At 43.3% G+C, this 23,966-nt stretch overlaps 1 protein-coding gene and 1 pseudogene across 1 annotated transcript; one reads left to right on the top strand and one right to left on the bottom strand.

Moving 5' to 3' along the window:
* The first annotated feature begins 6,983 nt into the window (after window positions 1–6,983).
* On the top strand, window positions 6,984–12,106 carry LOC127782232 (D-3-phosphoglycerate dehydrogenase 1, chloroplastic-like). Its single transcript, XM_052309334.1, has 5 exons — window positions 6,984–7,669; window positions 10,157–10,533; window positions 10,633–10,743; window positions 10,845–10,940; window positions 11,067–12,106. Exons 1-5 carry the CDS (start codon window positions 7,066–7,068, stop codon window positions 11,742–11,744), a joined length of 1,866 nt encoding a protein of 621 aa, XP_052165294.1. The 5' UTR covers window positions 6,984–7,065; the 3' UTR covers window positions 11,745–12,106.
* An 894-nt stretch (window positions 12,107–13,000) lies between these two features.
* LOC127781333 (uncharacterized) lies at window positions 13,001–13,567 on the bottom strand (annotated as a pseudogene).
* Between the last annotated feature and the right edge of the window lie 10,399 nt (window positions 13,568–23,966).

The raw sequence follows: 23,966 nt of genomic DNA, 5'->3' as shown, positions 1-23,966 counted from the left end.
CAACCACCTGACCCAAGCCCCCAGTCCAGGTAGGAGGAGTCCACTACACAGTAGTAGTACACACTAAGAGCTGCTTGCTCGGGCCGGCGTACGTGCGTGCTCGCGACGAAGCTTCGTTGGGGCGGACAAATTCGTTCACCTCACTGTCTTCTCTTCTCGGCGGAGATGGAGATGGGCTTGTAAAATAATAATAATAATAAAATTCTCCGGGTCTATCGTTTTTGAACGACTAATAGGCTGTATCTAAGAAGAAGAAGATAGAGAAGATTGGAAAGATACGCAAAACGAGGTGAGCTATTAGTGCATGATTAATTGAATATTAACTATTTTAAACTGAGCTATTAGTGCATGATTAATTGAATATTAACTATTTTAAACTTTAAAAATAGATTAATATGATTTTTAAGCAACTTTCCTATAGATTTTTTTTTAAAAAAAGTACCGTTTAATAGTTTGGGAAGTGTGCGCCCGGAAATCGAAACAAACAATCTCACAATCACCCAGGGCCGAACGCAGCCTAAAGACGGGGACGTAGAAACAACGAGCTTTCCGGGAACAGCAACGCAGGGGCGATCAGGCGATGGATGAATCGATCGATCGATTGTTGGGACCCATTCATACATGGCGCCACTATAATGTGATTGTTGTTCGCTAGTTAATCTATAGCGAGCTAGTCGCTGCAACTTGCATTGAATCTCGTATCGATCGTAGTACAGTATTAGCAACTTGCTTCTCCTGCAATGGCGATGCATAATTTGGTTGGTGCGTGATATACCCTGCTCCCCTCCGGCCCGTAATTGTCACACCTGACGTCATCCCATCTTTTCCAAATGTGCAAATTTTCCTACTTGAACCTTATTAAAACATACTCCCTCCTTTTTGTTTAACGCCGTTGATTTTTTTAAATATGTTTGACCGTTTGTCTTATTTAAAAATTTTTATAAAATATGTAAAACTATATGTATACATAAAATTATATTTAACAATAAATCAAATGATAGGAAAAGGATTAATAATTACTTAAATTTTTTGAATAAGACGAACGGTCAAATATTTTTAAAAAAATCAACGGCGTCAAATATTTTGAGATGGAAGGAGTATATTACTACCACACTATCCACTAATTTCACCTCACTTCGTGGTGAGCCAGTGGAGGATATTCGGGGGGACCTTTTTTTGGCTGCATATATACTTGCAAGTATGCTCACATTGCAAGAGGTCAAATTTCCATCTAGTGGTGAACATTGAAGGTTAAGATTATGTTGTCATAATTCTCTATTCCGTTGTACGATTTTACGATCCTAATCAAAGGACCTATGGCTTTATTATTATTTATTTATATGATTTGCGGATCCTACCTAGAGATCTCTAATTCTAACATGTACACTTGATTAAAATTAACATGCATTTAAGTTAATCCCTTTTTATATATTCTCACCAACTTGGGCTTTTGAGATTGAGCTGATTAGTGCATGCCACTTAATTAATAGTGTTGATGCCTCTTGTTTTTTACCTTTTTTTTGTATGACTGAAGTGAAATTAACGCTCTTTTTCTATTTTCTATATTAGTATAGTTTTTTTTTGAAAAGAACTATATTAGTATAGTAGATTCTTCTAAAAAATAAATTGTTGGCACGTTGACTTGTTGGAATTATTATTTTTCAGATTTCCTATGTGATGAGAAATGCATAGGGGTTTTCCGGCTAGCTCCACGAGGTGGTGGGCTAGATGATCTGGATTCGAAGTTTCACTCTTTCTAATTATTTGATATTAGTTTTAGATTTCCTAGCTATGTGATCTCGGCTGACATCTCTGATCTTTTTTTACCATCGGGGCCTTGCGATTGTAATTTCCTAGCAGCTGCAGCGAACATTCGGTAAACTTACCCTTACCTCGCACATAATTGGATAAGCATTTCTTAATCAAGAAGCATTGGACTGTTACGGAATAGCAGATGACAATAAGAGTTGCAAATATGCAAAGTTTTTTTTTATTGTTTTGCTTTTATGCAATGATTCTTGCTTACATCATCGATGATATTAGCCAAGATCTTTTGATTCCTTTTGGCTGCTTACATGCGGGCTTGTTGCCCAATCTAGCGAGCTTCACAAAGCAAATTGCTCGTAGTGGGTATCGATAGTATGTCTCCCTGCATGTGGGTCCCGTCTCAGAGATGCTGCTGCCATTTTCGAAAAGGGAAAAAAAACCTAATATTCTACTAGTTTAATATATCAAGAACTAATTTTGGATCAAACAAGGTTAAGCTCATGGTATTAAACAAAAGCTGTGGTTGAAAAAATGGAAGCACACAAATTAATTTAGAGCATCAAACAAGTCGTAGCAGCAAGGTCGGTTCAGCTCACAGTTATTTAAACAGAATAAATTATATTATGTTCAAATGCTCAACGCATACATATCCAGGTCACAACAGTGTAGTGAAGTGAGACTTAGCAAAACAAATTTATATTGTCCAATGAGTAACCAATTTTAAAATAATTTAACAACGGGAGTCTAGATAACAGGATGATGAAGGATAATAGAATAGGAAGCATAAGGTGGCTGGCAGGCATCAGCATCGGCAAAGCCCCTCCATCCTAAAAATGAAAAGGACAAAAGTTTCAATCTAATTGTTATGGCACTAATTAAACAGGGTTTATATCAGTGTGAAGAGACGCTCCCAATGGATGCTAGCTCCTTAATCAGGAAAGGCCAGGCGCTCCATTAATAGAAGCTATATGGTTCTATCACCAACAATCCATGTGTAAAATAAACTCACGCAGTACAAAAATACGCTCTTTTTTAAAGGACAGGGCAATAGCACTGTGTTAACAACCAAATTTGGTAATCTGATTATCGGAGATGAAGATAGAAACGAGGTGGAATTCAAGATGAAAATCGTTCCGGAAATAGAGCAAGCATCGGCTAAATTCCGAATCGGCTGCGACCAGGATCGGCAGAGTCCGAGTTGGACAAGGTTAGCCGATTGAGCCAAATCCGATAATATGACACGGCATACGTTGTCGGGTTGAGTTAATGTGTTTCATGAGGATTGCCACACATGGATAGAGTCCTGAGAAGGCAATTGTATCTGTTAATTAGGATATTTCATGTAATTTCCTTAGAGATATGTTTGGGCATAATTCTGCCACAAAGACTTATGGTATCTTAGAGTTTGTTAGAGATAAGAGTCGTGTCCGACACGGACTTGTTTTGTAATCTCGGGTATAAATAGACCCCGAGCCCCATGTAATTAAACAATACACGTTCAATACAATCTCGGCGCATCGCCACCCTTTTACTTTCGTTTTGTTTCGATGAGTTCATGCTTTTGGCTTGAGCTGCATCAGTTTCGATCTTCAACTAGAGGTAAAACTTGTTGTGGCGGCTTGCGTTCTCGGGATTAGTACTTCCATCTTTATGATACTCTAATCTTGTTTATGTAATTCGTCGAGTTATCATATGTTTTATATAATCTCTGGCAATATTGCTATCTAACTTTCAATCGGCTAACGTCTGTCATTAGAAGGCAGCCGATTAGGTTAAATACCGACGTTGACTTAGATTATATAGGATATCTATCACTCTATGAAACATCCAACGGCTTGATTGTCTAGATATTGTCCTTTTTTTCATACTTATAGCTGCATCAGATGTTTGACCTTATAAGTCGTGATTAGAATCTCGATCTCTAGCCTTCTTTTGGTTGCCGATTAGGGTAGCATCGGGGTTTCAGCCGATCTTACCTGATTTAACTATATTTATCTTATATGCTTGATTAACATGTTAAATCTGCCATTTATATTAAGATCTTGTTGCATTTAAGTATATTAGGCTCTCGTTTGATATATTCTACTTGCTTTGATATCTTAATATAGAGTGGTATTGGAGTATTAGCCGATACATGCTAGATCTATCTGATCAGCTATGCTACGAACATATATAGTCTTGTTGTTAATATATATTTCGATCTAAGTGATTTATACTGTCTCGGCATGGCGACCGATCTATCCCAATCACTTGATTTAAGTATATATTGTCATAAGGATCATATATTGTTAATATCTACAGCCGATCGAGTAGATTTAGTTCTTTCTTACTCATTCATGATTGCCGATCGATTTACATATGACATCGGCTCAAAGATAAATGATATGTCATCGGCAACTAGCCGATCGGCTATCATTTATGGATTTAACCGCGGTTTCTTTGTCTTTATTTCTTGTTGATTGCAGGATCAAATCAACTGGCACGCTCACGAACCTAAAGGCAAGCTTTTGGACCTGCACAGGAGTTAAGCAGATCTCCTAGGCCTCGTGTTTTTACATCAACACACTGCCAATCAAATTGTGAACAGTGAACTTAGATTCAACATGCGTTTGGTTGAAGGGATTGAATAGATTAAATTAGGATTATCCGTTTTTTACGGTGGTTGGTTTGGAAACAGGTGAGATGAAATGATCGCTAACGGGCAGATCCAGGCCTCGAGTCACTTGCGCTGTGGCCTGAGGCCAATGATTGTTCACCCACTATGCCCAACAAGATTTCACAATGTAACTCAAATATAGCTAAAAGCCTAATGGGTTGACCCATACTTTGACCCTATTCTAGATCCGCAATAATTTGTTTGGTTAATCCTTTCACACTAGGATTGAGGAGGTTTAGAGGAAAATAATTCCTCATTTATTAGGGTGTATAATTAATCCTCCTTGATACTTTTGTTCGGTTAATCTCAAAAGAAAGGAATTGGAGGAGATTGTGAAAGATGATTAACCGAACAAGATCTAAAGGGAAATATTCTCCTAAGGTGTGAATTAGCTTCATATCTCAAAAACTGATGTACCAATCCAACTCACTTCCTCTCTCTTATTGACATGTGGGCCACACCCTTCCATCCCTTAAAAACAAGGATTATTACATCCCTCATGCCAAACAGGTAGTGGGATCACCCATTTCGAAAAACATGATGTACCTAACACATTCCATCTCATTTTCAAACCAAACAAACGTGGTTTTAATCTTTTATCTTATGAGACTCCTTGGTTACCTTTGTAGTAAAAAATCTCTATGTAAATAGCAGTGGCGTAGCAAGGATTTAAAGTAAAGGCGGCCCATCTATATATACTAGGTTAATTAAAAGGGTGGTCCACTATACAATTTTTATTATATTAACTAGTACATATACTATAGTTTTAATCTTGATCAATTTTTAGGTGGTCCATGGACCACAACGCTACCTAGCTAGCTACGCCACTGGTAAATAGATACTCCATTCAAAAGTATTAGACATATCACTAAGATCTAGGAAAAAAATAACTTATAACGAAGACCAAAAAGTGTATGCATGTATACAACAAATAAGTATTAAGATAGTTGTTCTAGTTCAACTTTTAGTGGACCATTTAATTCATCTCTTCCCATCTTATTTGAAAAACTATAAAATAAAATATGTTTAACACTTTTGGATGAAGAGTGCACTACTACTTTCATATGTGGCTAGGGGTAGAAAAAAAAAACTCAAAACTCATGACCTAACTCAACTCGTATAAAACTCGGCTCGACTCGACTCGACTCGGGTAGTTAATGAGTTGAGTTGATTTTGAACTTTTACTCATTTGCTTAATGAGCCAACTCGAGCTAGCTCGTTGAGCTCATGATGTATTAAGACGGAAATTAATTGTCTATATATTTACAGGTGTAAAGGTCGTGTTAACTCATAATTATTCATTGTAGCACAATCCTATGAGTCATGATATATAGCATGCCAATTGTAATTTTTGTCATAGGCTAACAAATTATACCACATGAATTTTAAATCATGTATTTTGGTGCAACGAATTTAGTGAGTTTAATGAGCCAACTCGAACTTTTTAATGAGTCAAGTCGAGTTCAGTTTTTCACTCATTATGTTAACGAATCGAGACAAGGTAGCTTGCTAATTTAACGAGTTATTATGTGTCCAGTCGAGTCGAGTTGGCTCCTTAGCCACCGCTATGTGCGGCTAATCTCACCTAACAATCAAAACAGAGATATAAGAAGAGCATATATTGACCGTACTACTGTACTAGTACAGTTTGGTTTATAATTTTATACACAATATTAACTACTCCATATGTCTCAAAATTTAAGCATTTCAAGGTTTTACGAAAAGATTATGAAAAGTGATTGAATTTGGATAAAAATTGTGATTGGTTAAGGGTGTGTTTAGTTGGGGAAAATGAAATTTTTGGATGTCACATCGAACGTTTGATCGGATATCGGAAGGGGTTTTCGGACACGAATGAAAAAACTAATTTTAGAACTCGCCTGGAAACCGCGAGACGAATCTTTTGAGACTAATTAAGCCGTCATTAGCACATGTGGGTTACTATAGCACTTATGGCTAATCACGGACTAATTAGGCTTAAAAGATTCGTCTCGCGATTTCCTCCATAACTGTGCAATTAGTTTTTCTTTTTATCTATATTTAATGCTTCATGCATATGCCCAAAGATTTGATGTGATGTTTGTGGGAAAAATTTTTGGGGAACTAAACATGCCCTAAGATGATATTAAATGAATAATGGCTGTGATTGATTGAGACTTAAGAGGAGATGGTAAATGGATAAATTGTTATATTTTCAAACAAATTTTAAAAGCTATAATTCCCCAAGTTAGCTACTCCTATATTAGAAATGGAAGTAACAATTTATTTTAGTGAAGTCAGTTTTTACCATCTGTTTGATGAAGTCACTTTTATTACTTTTACCATTTGCTTGACGTTGACCCACTTGCATTCTAACCCAAATAAAATTCCCTATCCAAGCTATCCTATCCAAACATTTCTCTTCCCAAAAAATAAAAGTTTACAAACTCTACCCACACTGATCCCCAAGCAATAATTCCCGGGCCCACTTTTTCTATTAAAAAATTCCCCAAAAAATAACCCCACCAACCTCCCTCCCTCCCTTCCTCCAACGATATAAACCGAGCCCTCTCTCCCTCCTCCCTAATCACGCAAAAATCCTACGCAAAAAAAAAAAGAAAAAAACACACGATCACTCTCTCGCTCCCCATCGATCGGAGAAAATGGCAACCGCCGCCGCCGCCTCACGCGCCGCCCTCTCAAGGCCTCACGCCGCCGCCGCCGCGGCGCGCGCGAGCCCCGCCGCGGGGGCGCGGGTGACGCTCCCGCGGCGCCGAAGCGTCCGATCCGCGGTGATCTCGTCGTCGGCGTCCGCGGCGGCGGTGGCGGCGTCGGAGCCGGCGGCGGGGAGGGTGACGCTGGGCGCGGGGACGGACGGGGCGCTGTGGCCGAAGCCGGCGGTGCTGGTGGCGGAGAAGCTGAGCGAGGCCGGGCTGGCGGTGCTGCGCGGGTTCGCGGACGTGGAGTGCGCGTACGGGATGTCCCCCGCGGAGCTCCTCGCCAAGGTGGCGCAGTTCGACGCGCTCATCGTGCGCAGCGGCACCAAGGTGACGAGGGAGGTGCTGGAGGCCGGGCGCGGGCGGCTGCGCGTGGTGGGCCGCGCCGGCGTCGGGATCGACAACGTCGACCTCCAGGCCGCCACCGAGGCCGGCTGCCTCGTCGTCAACGCCCCCACCGCCAACACCGTCGCCGCCGCCGAGCACGGCATCGCGCTCCTCGCCTCCATGGCGCGCAACGTCTCCCAGGCCGACGCCGCCCTCAAGGCCGGTCAGTGATGTGATCCATTCAACTCTTCAACTCTGCCTTTACATTTTGTTGCCACCATTCCATTCGTTCATCGCTGTGGACTGACGTGTTCGACTTAGAACTCGAGGCTGATTTAGTTGACCAATGAGCCAAAAATGAGGTCATTCTACTATTACTAGTTGATTACTGGAGGATCGATTCAGATGCGAGCAGGTTGTTTGACATCGACGTCGTGTTCGATTCTGATGGTAGGAGTAGCAAACGAAGTTACAGACACAACAATATTTGGGCTTAGCCATCGATACTGCAAACTGATTGAATTTTATAACGAATCCCCTTCATTTTAAATAATCCCCATTACTTCTTCTGTTGTCTCTCAACTTGCACGCGCATCACAACCTTTGGACATTAGCTTCTTTTTGTCGAGAACAACTTTGGCGTCCGTTTCAGCATGTTGCGATGGTGCTATCGAGATATTTTTTCTCTTTTCATATGGCCCCATATCATTTTCTTGTTATACAGTCTACAGCCGCATTCTTACTGTTTTCACTGCACAAGGTACAGACTGTCAGCGAGACACTGGGACAGATGAGCACTAGTACTTCTGTTGCAGTACAGAATTAGTACTACTACTCCACTAGTGGGCTAGTGGCAGTTTGTGGATAATTATCTGACATGGTTAGTACTAACTCCGGTCCGCTCCTAATGTTGTGGATATCTGGATCGAGTAGTGAATAGTGAAGCGAACTGTTAGGCGTTACTGAAGGTGGGGAGGTTCAATGAATCTGGTTGTGCCTAGAGTTTCTTCTGTTGCAAATTCGATACTATTCCTATTACTTCCTCTGTTTCAGGTCATAAGACTTTACATATTCATATAGATATAAATGAATCTAGATATATATAGGTGTCTAGATTCATTAATATTTATATTAATGTAGACAATGCTAGAAAGTCTTATAATATGAAATGGACATGCCGCCTGTCCAGATTCATTGTATAAGGATATGTCACATCCACCTAAAATCTCTTATATTATGGAATGGAGGGAGTATTTGTAGAATAGGAAACTTAACATAGACATGTGGATCTAGGCATCTAGCAGAACGATTATAATTTTGTTCAACTACTACAACATGGGCATAATAGGTGCAATAATTGGTTGGGGACAAATGAAACTTGCTCCTGGTGTCTGAACTAAATTATTGCATCTCATGAACCGCTCTGCCTGTGCACCAACAAGACGCTCGGCCCCCCTTGTGTGCATAAGTCGTTATCAGCAGTGCTTCTATGTGCAATTTATTTACAAATTCAGAATACTTTGTATGCCCCTTTTGGTGTCTCTTTTTCTTTACTTACCTTTTCTTTTCTAAGGCAGATCTTTTTGCTTCCTTTGATATAGTGGAAATAAATTAAATAATTGAGAATACATAGAGTAGTTAAGCTCGCCACAAACTCTGAACTGATTAGTGAACTGAATCCATAAAATGACTACACTTACTAGTGTATATTTTAGCTACTTGCCTGTGAGTGAATTGGTATTAAATTTTTGTCACAATAATTTTTACCAATGGTTTCTCTCATTGTCCAGTAGGCTTAAAGAACTGTATTGAATTTGCGTTAAAACCAAGAAGGCTTAAACAAATTCATTCCAATTCTTACCACCGGCCTAGCAGATTAATGTTCAAGAAGATTCACTTTTTTACAATTAATGTTATATTATATTTCTAGTTCTTCGGAGAACTGAAGGAAAAAAAGATTAACGTGTAGCAGACTTCTGAAACTGATACCATTAGAGAGGGAAAAGCAGGAAAGAAAGAGTTAGGTAATAACTTACAGTCATCAAGTTGATTCACTTGATTGTGATGTCCACAACCTATCTATTGGGGTAATTGATTGGCATAGTTTATTGTCCTTTTCCAATATGCAAAGTCTAATTCAGATAATGACAGCTTATCAATTTGACCAATACAAATGCGTCATAACTCTCGGTGATGGGCATATATCTTCTGCCATTAGTTCGGATAGCACAATTATGTTAGCGACTTCACTTATCAGAATATATGATCAGAAAAACAAAATCTAGGTAGGCATTTACAGAAGGCATGATTCCTCAATTCAGTGGAGAATATGATCCTGATCAACTTTAGAAATTTGTTCTTTCTGCAGAGGACTATCTATTAGCAAAAGTTCTCCTAAAAAATGTTACTTGTTGAAACAAAACATATATAGGTTATTTATGAAAAGTAGCTGCGTTTTGGTGCTTACAAGTTATAACACTGAAAAGTCTTCGCAAACTGAATTCTGTGTGTGTAAACTGTTTATTAGACTTCTGTATTGAGTACTAGCTATGGGCTACCATCCACAGAAATAATTGTGGAATACCAAAACATTTTACTGTCTCAGGTCATGAAATGGTGTATTGCAGTTTATCTTTAAAGAGGTTCTTCATTAGTCGGTTCTTTCTTGCTATCCAATGCATCGAATAAACAAATCTGTCATTTATTACAGGGAAATGGCAAAGAACCAAGTACGTTGGAGTTTCTCTGGTCGGGAAGACACTTGCGGTCATGGGCTTTGGCAAGGTTGGTTCAGAGGTAGCCAGGCGGGCGAAAGGGCTCGGTATGCATGTGATTGCTCATGATCCGTACGCCCCTGCCGATAGGGCTCGTGCCATTGGAGCTGAACTGGTCTCTTTCGATGAGGCCATTGGCAGAGCCGACTTCATCTCCCTTCACATGCCTCTCACCCCAGCAACATCCAAGGTCTTCAACGACGAATCCTTTGCTAAGATGAAGAATGGAGTTCGGATCATCAATGTGGCCAGGGGTGGAGTGATCGACGAAGATGCTCTTGTCAGAGCCCTTGACTCTGGCAAAGTTGCTCAGGTGATTTGCAATTTCCCATATGTAATCCGTTATCTTCTGAATTATCAATGTGCGATTTTTCTGAAAGTTGGATTTCTTTTTCTTGCCAATGTGGATCAGGCAGCCCTTGATGTCTTCACTGAGGAGCCCCCAGCCAAGGACAGCAAGCTAGTCCTCCATGAGAATGTTACTGTTACACCCCATCTTGGAGCAAGTACAGTGGAGGCCCAGGTCTGCATCTTACCTACAAGCATATTGTCCTGCATTGATGCAGACCATTAGCTGTTGTTCCCAACTGATGTACTAACTTCAATGAACTCACCAAATCTCAGGAGGGCGTCGCTATCGAGATAGCCGAAGCTGTCGTCGGTGCACTGAGAGGTGAGCTCGCAGCAACAGCCGTGAATGCTCCCATGGTCCCAGCTGAGGTACGAACAAATTTCCCTATGTTGGTTTGTTGGTCAATTAATGTCACAATTCAGCAATGCAAGTTTCTTGGACCAGCTCGTTCGATCTCATCATATGGATGTTTCAATTTTTCACAACTATGGCAGGTCATGTCAGAGCTTGCCCCGTATGTTTCACTGGCAGAGAAGCTGGGCAAGCTGGCGGTGCAGCTCGTCGCAGGCGAGAGCGGCGGCATCAAGGGCGTCAAGGTGGTGTACACCACGGCCCGTGGCCCGGACGACCTCGACACGAGGCTCCTCCGCGCCATGGTGACCAAGGGCATCGTGGAGCCCGTGTCGAGCACGTTCGTCAACCTGGTGAACGCCGACTACACGGCGAAGCAGCGCGGCCTGCGCATCACCGAGGAGCGGGTCTCCCACGAGAGCCCCGCCGCGGAGGCGCCGCTGGAGTCCATCCAGGTGAGGCTCTCACACGTCCAGTCCAAGTTCGCCGGCGCCATCAGCGACGGCGGCGACATCGTCCTCGAGGGGAGGGTCAAGTACGGCGTGCCGCACCTCACCGTCGTCGGGCCCTACGAGGTGGACGTCAGCCTGGAGGGCAATCTGATCCTGTGCCGGCAGATCGACCAGCCCGGCATGATCGGCAAGGTCGGCAACATCCTCGGCCAGACGAACGTCAACATCAGCTTCATGAGCGTCGGCCGGACCTTCCGCGGCAAGCAGGCCATCATGGCCATCGGCGTCGACGAGGAGCCCGACAAGGAGACCCTCGAGCACATCGGCCACATCCCGGCGATCGAGGAGTTCGTCTTCCTCGAGCTATAATGAACAGCAGCAGCAGCAGCAGCTCGTCGGATTCAAGTAGGTTAAGCTAAGCTAAGTAGCAGCACGTAATTTGGGCCAAGTGGCCACAGGTGGCAACTTGGGGGCTTCTGCATTTTTTCCTGTCACGAGTAAGTATATATGTGATCATGTGAAGGGGTGCCTTCGCTTGGCCCCTGCTTAAATAAGCAGTTAAGCACGGTGTATGTCTATGTATGTATGTGTAACTGTATTATTATTGATGAATGTTTGTGCTGTGTCAGACATATTGTACTGCTTGATGCTATGAAAATAGTCGCTAGTTCTAATGCTTGGTCATTTTGATGATGGGAGGAAATGGCGGTATATGAACCCTTTTTAACCAATTTCACCACTGAATTGATGCTATCTTCCCGTAGCCAAACATTATTGAATTATTACTAGTTTGCTATATCTTGGACTAGTCTGCCATTCGCACAATGATACCAGACACAATAACCGAAAAGAATCATCACAAGCACAAGCGGCATCAAACTGGAATCAACAGGCTACCAAAAATGTGTGCTGGAATCTACAGCGTGAGGCGTTGCGTTGAATTCTTGATGCAGTCCAACGGTGGTGCATAGCAAAGGGATTGCAATTTTGCAATCATACTGCAGAGACTAAGAAATTATTCAGTCACCATCGCTGCCATTGTTTGGGCACTATCTTCTTCCCTGCAAGAGGAAAGAAAATGGAAATGCCCTTGTCCATTATTAGAAAGCTAATGCACTTATGAGCACCGATGGGCTGTCATTGCTGAACACTAACTATACTCTTCCCTGCAAGAAAAGGAAAATGGAAGATGGAAAGTGTCCTTAAAAGCTGATGTACTACGCTGAGCACAAATGGGCTCTTATTAGTTCTGCTGCTAAATTGGGCCCACCAGTCAGTAGGTAAGCTGTTTATTACGGCTCATCTGTTCATCTTGTTTGGCTCCGCTTCATCGCGCGACGTTGCGAGTGAAGAAGAGGAGGCATGGCATGGATCCGTCCCGGCCTCAGCCCCAAAACGCGCATTGCTACCGATCATTCGCGGGAAGACGAATCAGAAGCGAATATGTATACATTTTCTTGTCATGAACTATATCTGATTAAACATATGCCAATGTTGGACTGCAGTTCTCGGACATAATAGCAGCGTAGGTGTTTGATGAACCATGGGGGGTATAAGCACAAGAAATCGATGATCGGTTTCATCTCTGGCCACGGCGTATCCTCTTTACTTTACTGTCCTAGAAACTATTGCTCTTCGGTTGGCAGCGGGAATCGGCAGAGCGGGCAGAGATGGCTGACCCGGAGCCAGTCCGAGATACTGCTCCCATGGAAGCAATGGGAGCAGGGCATCCTCGCCAGCATCTCTCCTTCCTCGAAATCCTCGAAGCACACGGCGCACTCGCGCTCCCTCGCCTCACTCGCTACCGCCTCCTGCAACGCGGCGGCCACGGCCGTGCTCGACGCGGGGACAGCGCCGGCAACCCACCGCCGTCGTCGCTGTACATGTTGTCAATGGTGCCAGTGCCACGGCTCTGTTGCTCCATGTATATATATGATGCTGAAGCTGCCGGAAGAAATCCCTGTCCAGTGTTATCCTCCCCTCTCTGATGTCTCTTCCTCACGTCCTCGCGAATGATCTCGTGAGCTTCTTCCCGGGTTAATGGCGTCAGGCATCTCGGACGCATCAAGATGTTGGAGTAGCGCCGGTTGCCAATCGCTCACCTGTAATGCGGGATGCCTCGGCGGTCGACGGAGCTCTCGATGGGAGGGAAGTCGCTTGGTAGTGGCTCTTGCGACCGCGGAGGCCTCCATACGAAAAAAATTGATAATTTGACACTCCATCCATATCCATCTGCCGCTCCACGTTCGTTCCCTGCACAAGAGACCGAGTAGGGTGGGGAGAATGGATCAGAGGAGGCGAACGAACCAAGCAAGAGACAAGCCCCTACCTGCAGAGTTTATAGACGAAATCGATCGGACTCCGTGTCCGAATCGTAATTCAGTGCCTCTACCCTAGTACGCAGATCGCCGAGAAAGTAAGGAGAGGAGATAGATCTCCAAATCGAACTGTGATGGGCCGTACGCGGCGCAGCGAGCGAGTGCGAGAGGTTAGATGGGCTTGAGAAATTGAGAGGGATTTATGGCCCGCCAAATCTCGAAGAGGTAGAAAATGGGCCGAGGGCTAACGGACGGTCTACTGTTTTGGTAATTGGAATAAGTTTACTTTATGTTCCTCAACGCGTCATTGATCCGCAATTCTAGATATAGCACGTCTCTTACCTTCCAAAACCGGTGCAAATATAGTCACAAGATAGTACTGAGACTATTTTAGCTGACATGGTGCCAGAATAGAAAATAAAAAACCATGTGGGACCGCATACAAGTGAAACAACATCTCCCTTCTTATCCTTCTATCACTCTCTATCGGCTGTGAGCAAAGGGGACGGCGAGGAGGAGGTGGACAAGGAGTAGCAGCAGTGGAGGGTGCAACAAGGAGGATGGGGATGAGCGTCCCAAGGAGGAGTGGCAAGAGCGGAGGAGGAGCCTTGGGCTGCTGGCCCTCTAACAGCGGCGCAAACTGGTGGATTGTAGACGTGGAGGCAGTGGGTCGTCGATGTGCGCGATGCCTCGACCTAGCCATCCTAGCGTAGACTCGTGGGCATGGAGGCGGCACGTGTAGAGGGCGTGCGTGGGGAGGGAAGGGAGGAGAAGTGTGAGGGCGGGGTAAGGGAGGAGTGCTGTGAGGGCAGGGGAGGAGAATTATGAGGATATAGTTAGTATGGAGATGGTGCGCGCGGCGGGTTGTCGGTGCATGCGACAAGGCATAGAACATCGCGGGGGCAGATGGGTTTGCCGGTGGTAGTAGTAGTGCGAACAGAGGCGGGCGAGGTCGGCGGTGATGTCTGTGGTGGCGATGTTGTCATGGTCGCTGGAGTTGGACAAGAGGAGACAATGGTGCCGTAGGGATGGGGAGCTCACTGTTAGGACACACTAGCTCTCTCGTCACTAGCATGGGACCACGAGTGGTCGCTGCGGCCAACCACGTTGCTTGTGCAACAAGAGACCGAGTAGAGACAAAGCCACTAACCCGAGCATGTAGAAAAGGGGAAAAAAAGACACTGTCGCCGCCGCTTGAGGATCAGACCCGGACTCGCCACTGCCATGTCAGCCATTGAGAAGCGGGAAGCATCGTCACCGTGTCCATGGTTAACTGTCATTGAATTCTCTTTCTCCTGAATGCACGTGCACGCATCGTCGGCCGCTGCCTAGCTCCTTTCCTGCTGCCCGCCATCCACATCTGGGAAGGGAGAGGGGAGAAGAGGCACTCTGACTGGAGAGAGAGTAGAGATGGTGAGGTGGGTCCCACTTTTTTTAATTTTTTTTATTTGACTGATATATAGGTTTCACATATTTTGTTTATTTTTTTTAATCTTGCTTTTAGTGTCAAGTCAACACTACGTGAGACGAGGACCAAGTCAAACCAGTCACGTAGGCACCATGTTAGCTAAAATCATCATTCGAACCGTCTTATGATCTCTTTTGCATTGATTTTGAAAGTTGAGGAAAGCGTTATATCTGATACGCAGTTGAAGTATAGGATTCAAACTCGACGTCAAGATAATTAGGAATTTGAGCCTAACGTGACGTAAGGAGCTCATCCGACGGAGCATGAATCTTGGCGTTGATCCAAGGGCGAGAAAATTCGACCGTGATCCTCCATTCCTCCCTATAATGATTCGAAGCATCTTAGAGTATCTGTTTAAATTTATTCATTATTTTCATTCATCTATTGTAAACACGAATTGTAAATTTAGCACATAGCTTTCAATCTTACTCTACGCATTGGACTTGCTCAATGCATTCGACTAGTTCTTTTCTTTTCCTTTTATTCGAAGAAAGGAGGTATGGATTTCTACTCACCATCATCAGTTTTGATCATGCACATACTCGTCAGTTTCCATAGTGAAGGGTAACATCGGAGCAACGAAATGGGATATATATGGCATCATTCTGTGCTCCGTTGTCTCCTGTTAAAACGGAAGAACATTCTAGATTTCTGGGTATTAATTCCGGACCATACAGACAGACACAGCGTACGTACGTAGGAATTGACAACTATGTTCTCAGAGATGACGAGAGGACGACGGGGATTTTTAATCCCATCCCCACTCTGTCAATGCTTCACCTTCCGTCTCGTCCATTTCGGTCCCAAACCGATGCGAATGTGATCGTTCCATGGACCATTATATTTCCTCTCCTGTGGTTGCAGCAGCAAGCAAGATTCCACCGCGAGAGCCGAGAACCTCCACGACCACTGCTCTTACAACTGCATCAGCAAACGTGAGGCCTCAGCTGATGAAAACTGTGCATGTCGTACATCCCAAGCAGCCGCAGCAGCGACGCGCACGGGCGTACTCCGTTGCGTCGGCGTCGCGCATGATCACGTCGCCGTCGTCGTCGTCGTCGCTGCTCTCCTTTCTTCCGGCGCCTTTTCCCGGGGCCTCTGCTCCACCGCTGATCCGCTCGATCCACACGCGCGGTGGTAGCTAGTCGCGGCTCGCCTCAACACCTGAAGGACGCAGCCCGAGCCGTCGCCCTCCACCTCCGCGCCATTATTATATATTCTCCGGTGTGTTGACTGCCGCGCGCGCTTGCCGCCGCGCGCCACCTTTTTTCCGCTGGACGGCCTGGCCGGCCGACCGCTCCCGCCGCGTCGCTGTCCGCCGCGGCGGGCGTCGCCACCATATGACCATGCACCACGCGCCTCCGCCCCTTTTGCGCGACTGTTACTCACTTCAGGTTCAAAGGCTTGCCGATTCCTATATCAACGTTACTATACTTTCCAACCATTAAAGGGATATCCCCTTATTTTGCGTGTCACTTAAAAAGTCATCAAAAAAATTAGTAGGATATATAATATCTGATATGTCATTTCACAAATATGCATATTCAAATTCAACTTATACAAGTAGAAACAAAAATAATACATTTGACTATGAATAGAACGCGTAATTAATGGTTAAATTTTTTTTTTCGAATTGTATAAGTCGAATTTTAACTCGCATGTTTGTGAAACGATATATCTTGGTATTTTTTTAAAAAATATTTGATAACTTTTTAAATGACATGTACAAAATGAGGAGATGTCCCCTCGAGGGACAAAAAATCCACTCCCCACTATTGAACTATATCGATGCCAACTGCATCATGCATCTCGGGAAAATATATAGTGGAAATTATTGAAAAATTATAAGTTCTTGTGGAATAAAAAATGAGCGTTTAAGATTTGTTCATATCAACATCAGTAAAACTTTTACTCATATATATAATCATGATGACGTTGACAAATCTCTTTTTTTTTCTTTATCCTACGGGAGTTTTCATATTCTCATTACATATTTTTACATTCGTGTCCACTACTTCCACTTGGCATGCGTATATTCTCAGCAAAAGCTGTTGTTTGTATTTTCAGAGCATCATCAGGTCACTGCATGCACGTTTTGTTTTTAGATTACACGGAAGAGACACCACTATGAATTGCACACCATACACCCATGACCATCTATAGGTTTTTTAAGTCACTAATTTCCTATTAAAAGTGTTTGTGTGTGCATAATATTTAATATTTATAGTACAACGATTTAAAATTTGGTAGATGAAGTTGTGCACCTATAAATTATTGACCACCACACTAACTACTCCCTATATCCAAGAAAGAGATTAAAAAACTACTATGTTCTTCATTAATATGAAGAAAAACAAGGTGAGAGAGAAAATGACGAGGTGGGAGTACTATGGTTTGGTGACTAAAGTGAGAAGAAAAAAAATGAAGCAGTATTAAAGAGTTTTAGTGGACCACTTTAAAATTACACTATTTTAAGGACAAATTCTTAATCTAAATAATACTTATATTTAAAAACGAAGGGAGTATATGTAGGCTTGTTCACCAGGCTTTCTTCGCAAGAGAAAAAGCTATCCCCGAACTATTTCATCAGAGCACTTAGCATCTAAATAACTTTTACCTTATTTTACACCCGCACTATTAAAAATGCTTCACCTTACTCCGTAACGTTATTCATTCTGATCTTTCCTATATAAGTCATAATATGCACTAAAATACGATTGATAGATGCATTATAATTACCTCTCAATATTTTTAGATTTTTTTTATTGTTGTTTACAAATGTTGAAAGCACTAAGACTGATTTAATATTGAGGTTTTAAATTTTAAGCAAATAATTTGTCATTATTTTATAACTTTGATTATGGTGTCATCTATAACTTGAAAAAATTCAGCTTAACATTCAAGAAATAAACAAGAGAAATTTCAGCTTAAAATACATGTTATTTTTAATAGTTTTGGGTAAAATGAGTTCAGCAATAGTTTAGGGGTTATAAGTGATTAGTTGGGGCCTTGGGGGTTGTTTAAAATGGATTTTTTTTCTTTCTTCTATTCTCCACAAAGAGTAAGTTCATCTCCAATGGTTAAATGGGTGATAAGGAGAACACAAAAGTTACCACACCATTAGGCATCTTTCCCAAGAGCTTTATTTTTAGGAGTGGAGGTAGTATATGTTGTTGAATCGTAAGTTGGTAACCGGTGAGTGTATGGTAACCAGAGGGGAAAGAGAGAATATCCTATATATGGTGACCTACTGTGGGGAGACATGCACAAATTGCACATGACGCGTTAATAGTTCTCGGATGTTGAAAAGACGTAACGGTTTTGCTCGCACGCGGATGGGAGCGAGTGGCAATACGACAACGATCACACACGCAATAATGCATGGTGGAATCCCCCAGAGTGTGATATAGCCACTCTAATTTGTTTAAGTATGATTACTCAAACTTTACCGCCATGTTTTAAGAACCTTTTTGGGCTGATGCCTGTATATGAATGAAACTCAACAAAATGTCTGTCTGGGTCACAAAAAATACAATACAAAGCCAACAGGCTACCGGCTACGTACTAGTAGGAAACATGAAATGTTAAATATATGATATGACTTTTTGGACTTATAATATATTCGGATTAGTTTCCTAGTAAGAGTCCATGTTGTTTCCTATTAGGTGTTTTCCTATTATCTCTTATATATACTCTTGTAAGCCGTACAGGGAGGGTGCGACATCCAAATATATCCTCTGCGTTTGTATTCAGTTCCTCTATACTGATCATTATCACGGCAATTCAATATATCCCTTGCGTTTGTATTCAATTCCTCTATACTGATCATTGCCATTTGGTGTCCGTGGTTTTTTTCCGTAAGGGTTTTCCACGTAAAATTCATGTCTCCGTTATGCTTCTATTTTCATAACACATGATGCTTTTTGACGGAATTTGGTAAACCGAGCACAAACCGAAGGCACAACTATACAAGGCCTATTGTTTCACTCACGGAAAGGCCCATCTGCCGCTACGGAGAATTGAGCAGCTTATCCCTGTACCGCGACGAGCGTAATTTAATACACAGAGCAAAGCAGAGCACTCTGTCCTCGGCCAGGGCAGCAATATCATTCCGAGGTCAGGCCACCAGCCCACCACGCGCGCACCACACGCGATCCGTACGTTTTGCGGCGAAGCGAACGGAGGACGCGACACGGCGTCCCCCTTCTTCCCCCCGGTGGGTGTGCGTGGTTTGTGGGCGCGTGTGGTCGCCGTAGTTAGTGCATGCCCGCGCCGCGCGCAACGACGATCTGGGACGCGCGCAACGCCATCGCGCGGAGCATCGCACGTCCACGAACGGGTGTGGGGGTGGGGACGTACGTGGGGTGTGGCGGGGAGGGGAGAGGAGGCGCCGCTACGCCCGCGCGATCGATCGTGTCGTGCGGTTGATGTGGCGGCCATGCGGAGGGTGTGCACATGGCTTAGCTTGTGTCATCTCGGCCACCGTGACGCCGCCCGCTGGTGGTCCGCTCTCCTGCCGTGTCCTTTCTGCTGCTCCGGGTTGAGGTCTTGAGCAAAGCTTAGCACAGGAATTCGTTACAAAAAAAAATCTTTAAAATTACAAGATCAAAAATTTTGATGATCTGTTCTGTTCTTACATCTCTGTACTTCGGTCCAACACATATACATGGTTAATTAATTCAGTATTCTTGATTAACGTGGAAATTGCAAAAAAAAGTTGCATACCAAGTGAAATGGTGTGCGTACATTCGGATTGTTGCGTCAAAAAAACACAAAAAATCACAAATCTTTTCAAGAGGTCCATATTATTGGAGGAAGGTCATGCACCCCTTCACCAGAAGCTACCGAAGGTAGCGAAGATTGACGACAATGACGCAAATCGCTATAGATGGTGAAGTCCATAAAGAGCGACGAGGGTTACTGCCGGAGAGTGGATCTCTTCTAGCAGGAAAGCAAGAACCCCCTTTTGAGATTTGGCCAGGGGGCGAGTTGAGATCAAACTCTTTCATGCGATGAACCCTAACCCTAAATGCGATGAACACCAAACATGACCAACTATACAGGTTCAGCCCACTCTATCCTACTCCTGTGTTTGAGACTATGTGTGATGTATGCATTACAAAGTTCTTACAACGAGATGAACTAGGGTCGAGCTCAATTTTTTCAGAACCCAACCCCCTTCTATGTTATCGGACTCCTCCTTTTATACCCTAAGGAGAGCCGACAATTACATTCTTGAATGGGGAAGCGACTATGCTCGGTCTTGTCCTTGTTCCATATCTATCACATTAGTCTAAACGTAATCATTGTTGTTGATCGGGCCTGCGCTTGTGTTCTGAAAGGACTGAGCAGGAGCCTACGAAAGCTAGAGAAGGCTTCTTGCTCCACACCTCCACCTGTCCTGAAACCGGGCTCAATGGGCCCATACAAGGACACAGTGGATTGGCTGCCCACTTTATTGCTTTACGGCAAAGTCATGCACCGTTCACCAGCACACGGCTCATTGCCCTAATGTTGTTCCTTTGAGTGACGCGGCTAGCTTGATTACTTCATATCTTTGCCACCTCCTTATTGCATGTAATTGAGATATAACCTCGAGTTGTAATTCTCTAGGTTCCACTCTGCTACGGCTTAATGCCATCGTTGTCCAATCATCAGGCCCACCACCCTGCGTAGACCGCCGGGAGGAGATCCCGAGCTAAGCCCGAGCAGCGAGCGTTGCCGACGAAGTTCCTAGGTCTAGCCCAAGCAAAAGGCACTGCCAGGCTTGCCTTCCAAAATGGTAATGACATGTCTAAGTCTTACTTTGGACCTATATCAGTGCCTCGAACCACTGTATCTCTAGGACAAATCGTGCTCCTGGGGCACGGTCCATGCTTGGGGCCCACGGGTTCTCTCAGGGCCCCGCGCGCTCCCATGTTGCTTGATGGGAAGTCTTCTTAACTTTGACAAGCTTCTTGAAGATGCCGTTGATGAAGGAGTTCATAATGGACATGGCCTTAGAGGATATGCCAATGTTCATATGTATCTACTTTAGTACCTTGAACATATAGATCTTATACGTCTCCACACTCTTTTTCATTCTTTGTAGATGTAAATCTTGTATGTCTTGATACTCTTCTTGAGGCTTCCTAAATGAAAACCTTAAAGGGCGTCGGTGCCCCAGACCCCTGTTGGATAAGGGCCTAGGATCCTATTTCACACCAATTGTCATCTTCCACCTATGTAGTTTTTGACTTTGTGATGAATTATATATGTGATAGAAAGTGATCTTGTGAGCCCACGGTATCCCAGGCCCCCGGAGGAATGGGGACCTCACTTTCCCATTTCTCCAATAGTTACATAAGGTGAGAAAGACCACCAGGAATAATGGAGCACACCCTCGAAGATCACGAAGACCGTTAGAGGTGGCGAAGGCCATTGGAGCCGAAGGCAACTAGGAAGCGACTCTGGTTGCCGTAGCTCTTTTTAACGTACACAATCCATATAGGATGGACAACCTAATTACAATCCATTAGGTCAAGAAGGCTAAAAATTCCTGAGTTACTCCGTAGATATGAGATGTCCCAATTAGGATATAGCTGTAAAATCACTGGTAAAGTCATGTACAAAGGTAGAGTCCAATATGGTATTTAACATACATATTATTTTGGTGCATTAATGATAACTACCCTCCTGCAACAAAATTTATTTTAATAAATGTTAAGAGTCGACTATGAGCTGTTGTCATGCATAGCAACCTTCATTTTCTTTCCTCTCATCTCTCTCTTCCACATCATCAAATTTATTTGCATCGCAACAAAAAGATATCGCTATTACATACGGTTGTACATGCCCTAAGGAAACCTTTGGACTATAAATAGGTCCCGAGATCCTGTAATAAGCAAGTTTTTTTTTAAAAAATAACATATATTGTTTCCTTATATATTCCCAACAACATTGTTGTCTTCGGCCACACATACTTTTCAACAAGATAAAATAATTTTCATAAACATCTCCAACCTACATCTTGTAGCTTGTAGCAATAGCCAAACATTACTCTTAAAAAAATATCCATAGTTTTAAGTACCTTCATTTACAAAAAGAGGCTTTTCCGGTCGAAGTTCATGACATGAGCTTGCAACTATCAACGAAAGCGGCCTTCACTTCCGGTGCAGAGGAGACGAAAGATGACTTCACAAAGGAGCAGAAATTGATCATCTACAACTTGTTTTTAAGTGGATCAATCATGCACTACTCTCGATTACATTGCATCTCTCCCCTCCTCGCGTCCCTTCTCCCAGAAATCGCCAGCCACTAGGCGTCGTACGTCGCCCTAGATCTCCAAATTTTAAGCGTCGAAAAGCTCTGGCCAAACCGTCCCCAAGACGTCGTCGTCCTCCCCTCTCGCTGCAGCACCTGACGAGCACCGTAATAAAATGACATGGAGAGCCACTGCATCCATCCAGCACATATATCTTGGTAGGTAAAACTTCAGGAAGCGAGCGAATCCAAACAAGAATTAATTAAGGATCATCATGCTAGTAACTCTCTAGGATTTGTGTGATAGAAGCGTAAACAGCAGCAATAATTCAGCTAGTGAGACAGCGTAGGAATCAGACTTCCACCATGCACAAATGGGCGCAAGCTTTGCTGGAATTTATGGAATATTGCCACTGTCAGCTCCCAACAACGCCATTATGGATGATACTTAATCAACTTTGATGAGGCGTTAACGTTTTCTGGACACGTACTCAGACTGCCGTCCTATCTCAGTCGTTTAGTGCCTTTTGCATCATACCCAACTCTGAGGGTTTCTTTACAGTAGTACTACTGTCATGGCCTCTTGGGCGACTCTTTGTTATTTGTTCAATATAAAGACGTGATCAAGAGCAACTGGACAGTCGCTAACACAATCTTTCTTGTGGCCTGTTGCTGTAGCGAACTAGTGGCTGACTCACTGGTGCATGGGACACTCCACTAGCTGACATAAACTCATTCCTAATCCTAATAGCAGGTACAAAAGCAGGCTATAAACCAGCTATAAACATATGTTAAAAGATAAAGAAAGAGAGAGAAGAACAGCGGGCTACAGATCTGTAGCTAGCTGCAGCACGGGCTCCAAGATGTAATGTGTGTATGACAGGTGGAACTAAATATTAATAGTATAGTAAGCAACTATTGTATGAATTGGCTATAGATGATTTGGAGCTAGTAGTGGGCTGCACTATTGACCTTGCTCTAAGGGGACATAGCAACTCATTCCTAATCCTAAGGGATATAGCTGAAATAAAGATGGAATATAAAATGAGCAAGAGAGATATGTAGATGAACTAGCAACTGAAAGTAGAGTGTGAGCATTGCACTGTTTGATGATCTTAACACAAACCAGCTGGAGAAATTTTAGGAAATTTACTACTAATAATTGTTACTGAAAAAAATCAGGCTTGTGTTCTTTTCCTAGACAAATTTACCATCTTAGATTTTTTTTTGGTTGAGTAGATCATAAACTGTGGTGATATATATCAGCATCAATGCATCATGGTATAAATCTCACATCTTCTTCAAGAATCTGTTCATTATACTCTGTCTGCCAAATTTCGGCTGACTGGATATTCTGAAAACAACAGAGCCACCAGGAAACACCAACTCAGGTCCTCTCCAAGAAAGAATATTTATCCTGTAGATGGTTGCTGCTGATCATATATATTCGCAATCATGAGGACTATGCCCATCGACGCACCGCGTCTCCTACCTGAAAGGCTCAAGCAAATAATTCTCATCCACTTTGCCCTCGATTTACTCATACACATGCAGAGTGTGTGC

Source organism: Oryza glaberrima, chromosome 8, assembly GCF_000147395.1.
Source record: "Oryza glaberrima chromosome 8, OglaRS2, whole genome shotgun sequence".
NCBI classification, from domain to species: domain Eukaryota; kingdom Viridiplantae; phylum Streptophyta; class Magnoliopsida; order Poales; family Poaceae; genus Oryza; species Oryza glaberrima.
The sequence above is the reverse complement of the archived record's forward strand: the minus strand, read 5'-3'. Positions and strand labels throughout refer to the sequence as shown.

Coding starts and splice junctions, on each gene's coding strand:
- LOC127782232 (XM_052309334.1), top strand. CDS start 7,066: ATGGCAACCGCCGCCGCCGCCTCACGCGCCGCCCTCTCAAGGCCTCAC. Junction 10,534..10,632: donor ACTCTGGCAAAGTTGCTCAG/GTGATTTGCAAT, acceptor AATGTGGATCAG/GCAGCCCTTGATGTCTTCAC. Junction 10,941..11,066: donor CTCCCATGGTCCCAGCTGAG/GTACGAACAAAT, acceptor CAACTATGGCAG/GTCATGTCAGAGCTTGCCCC.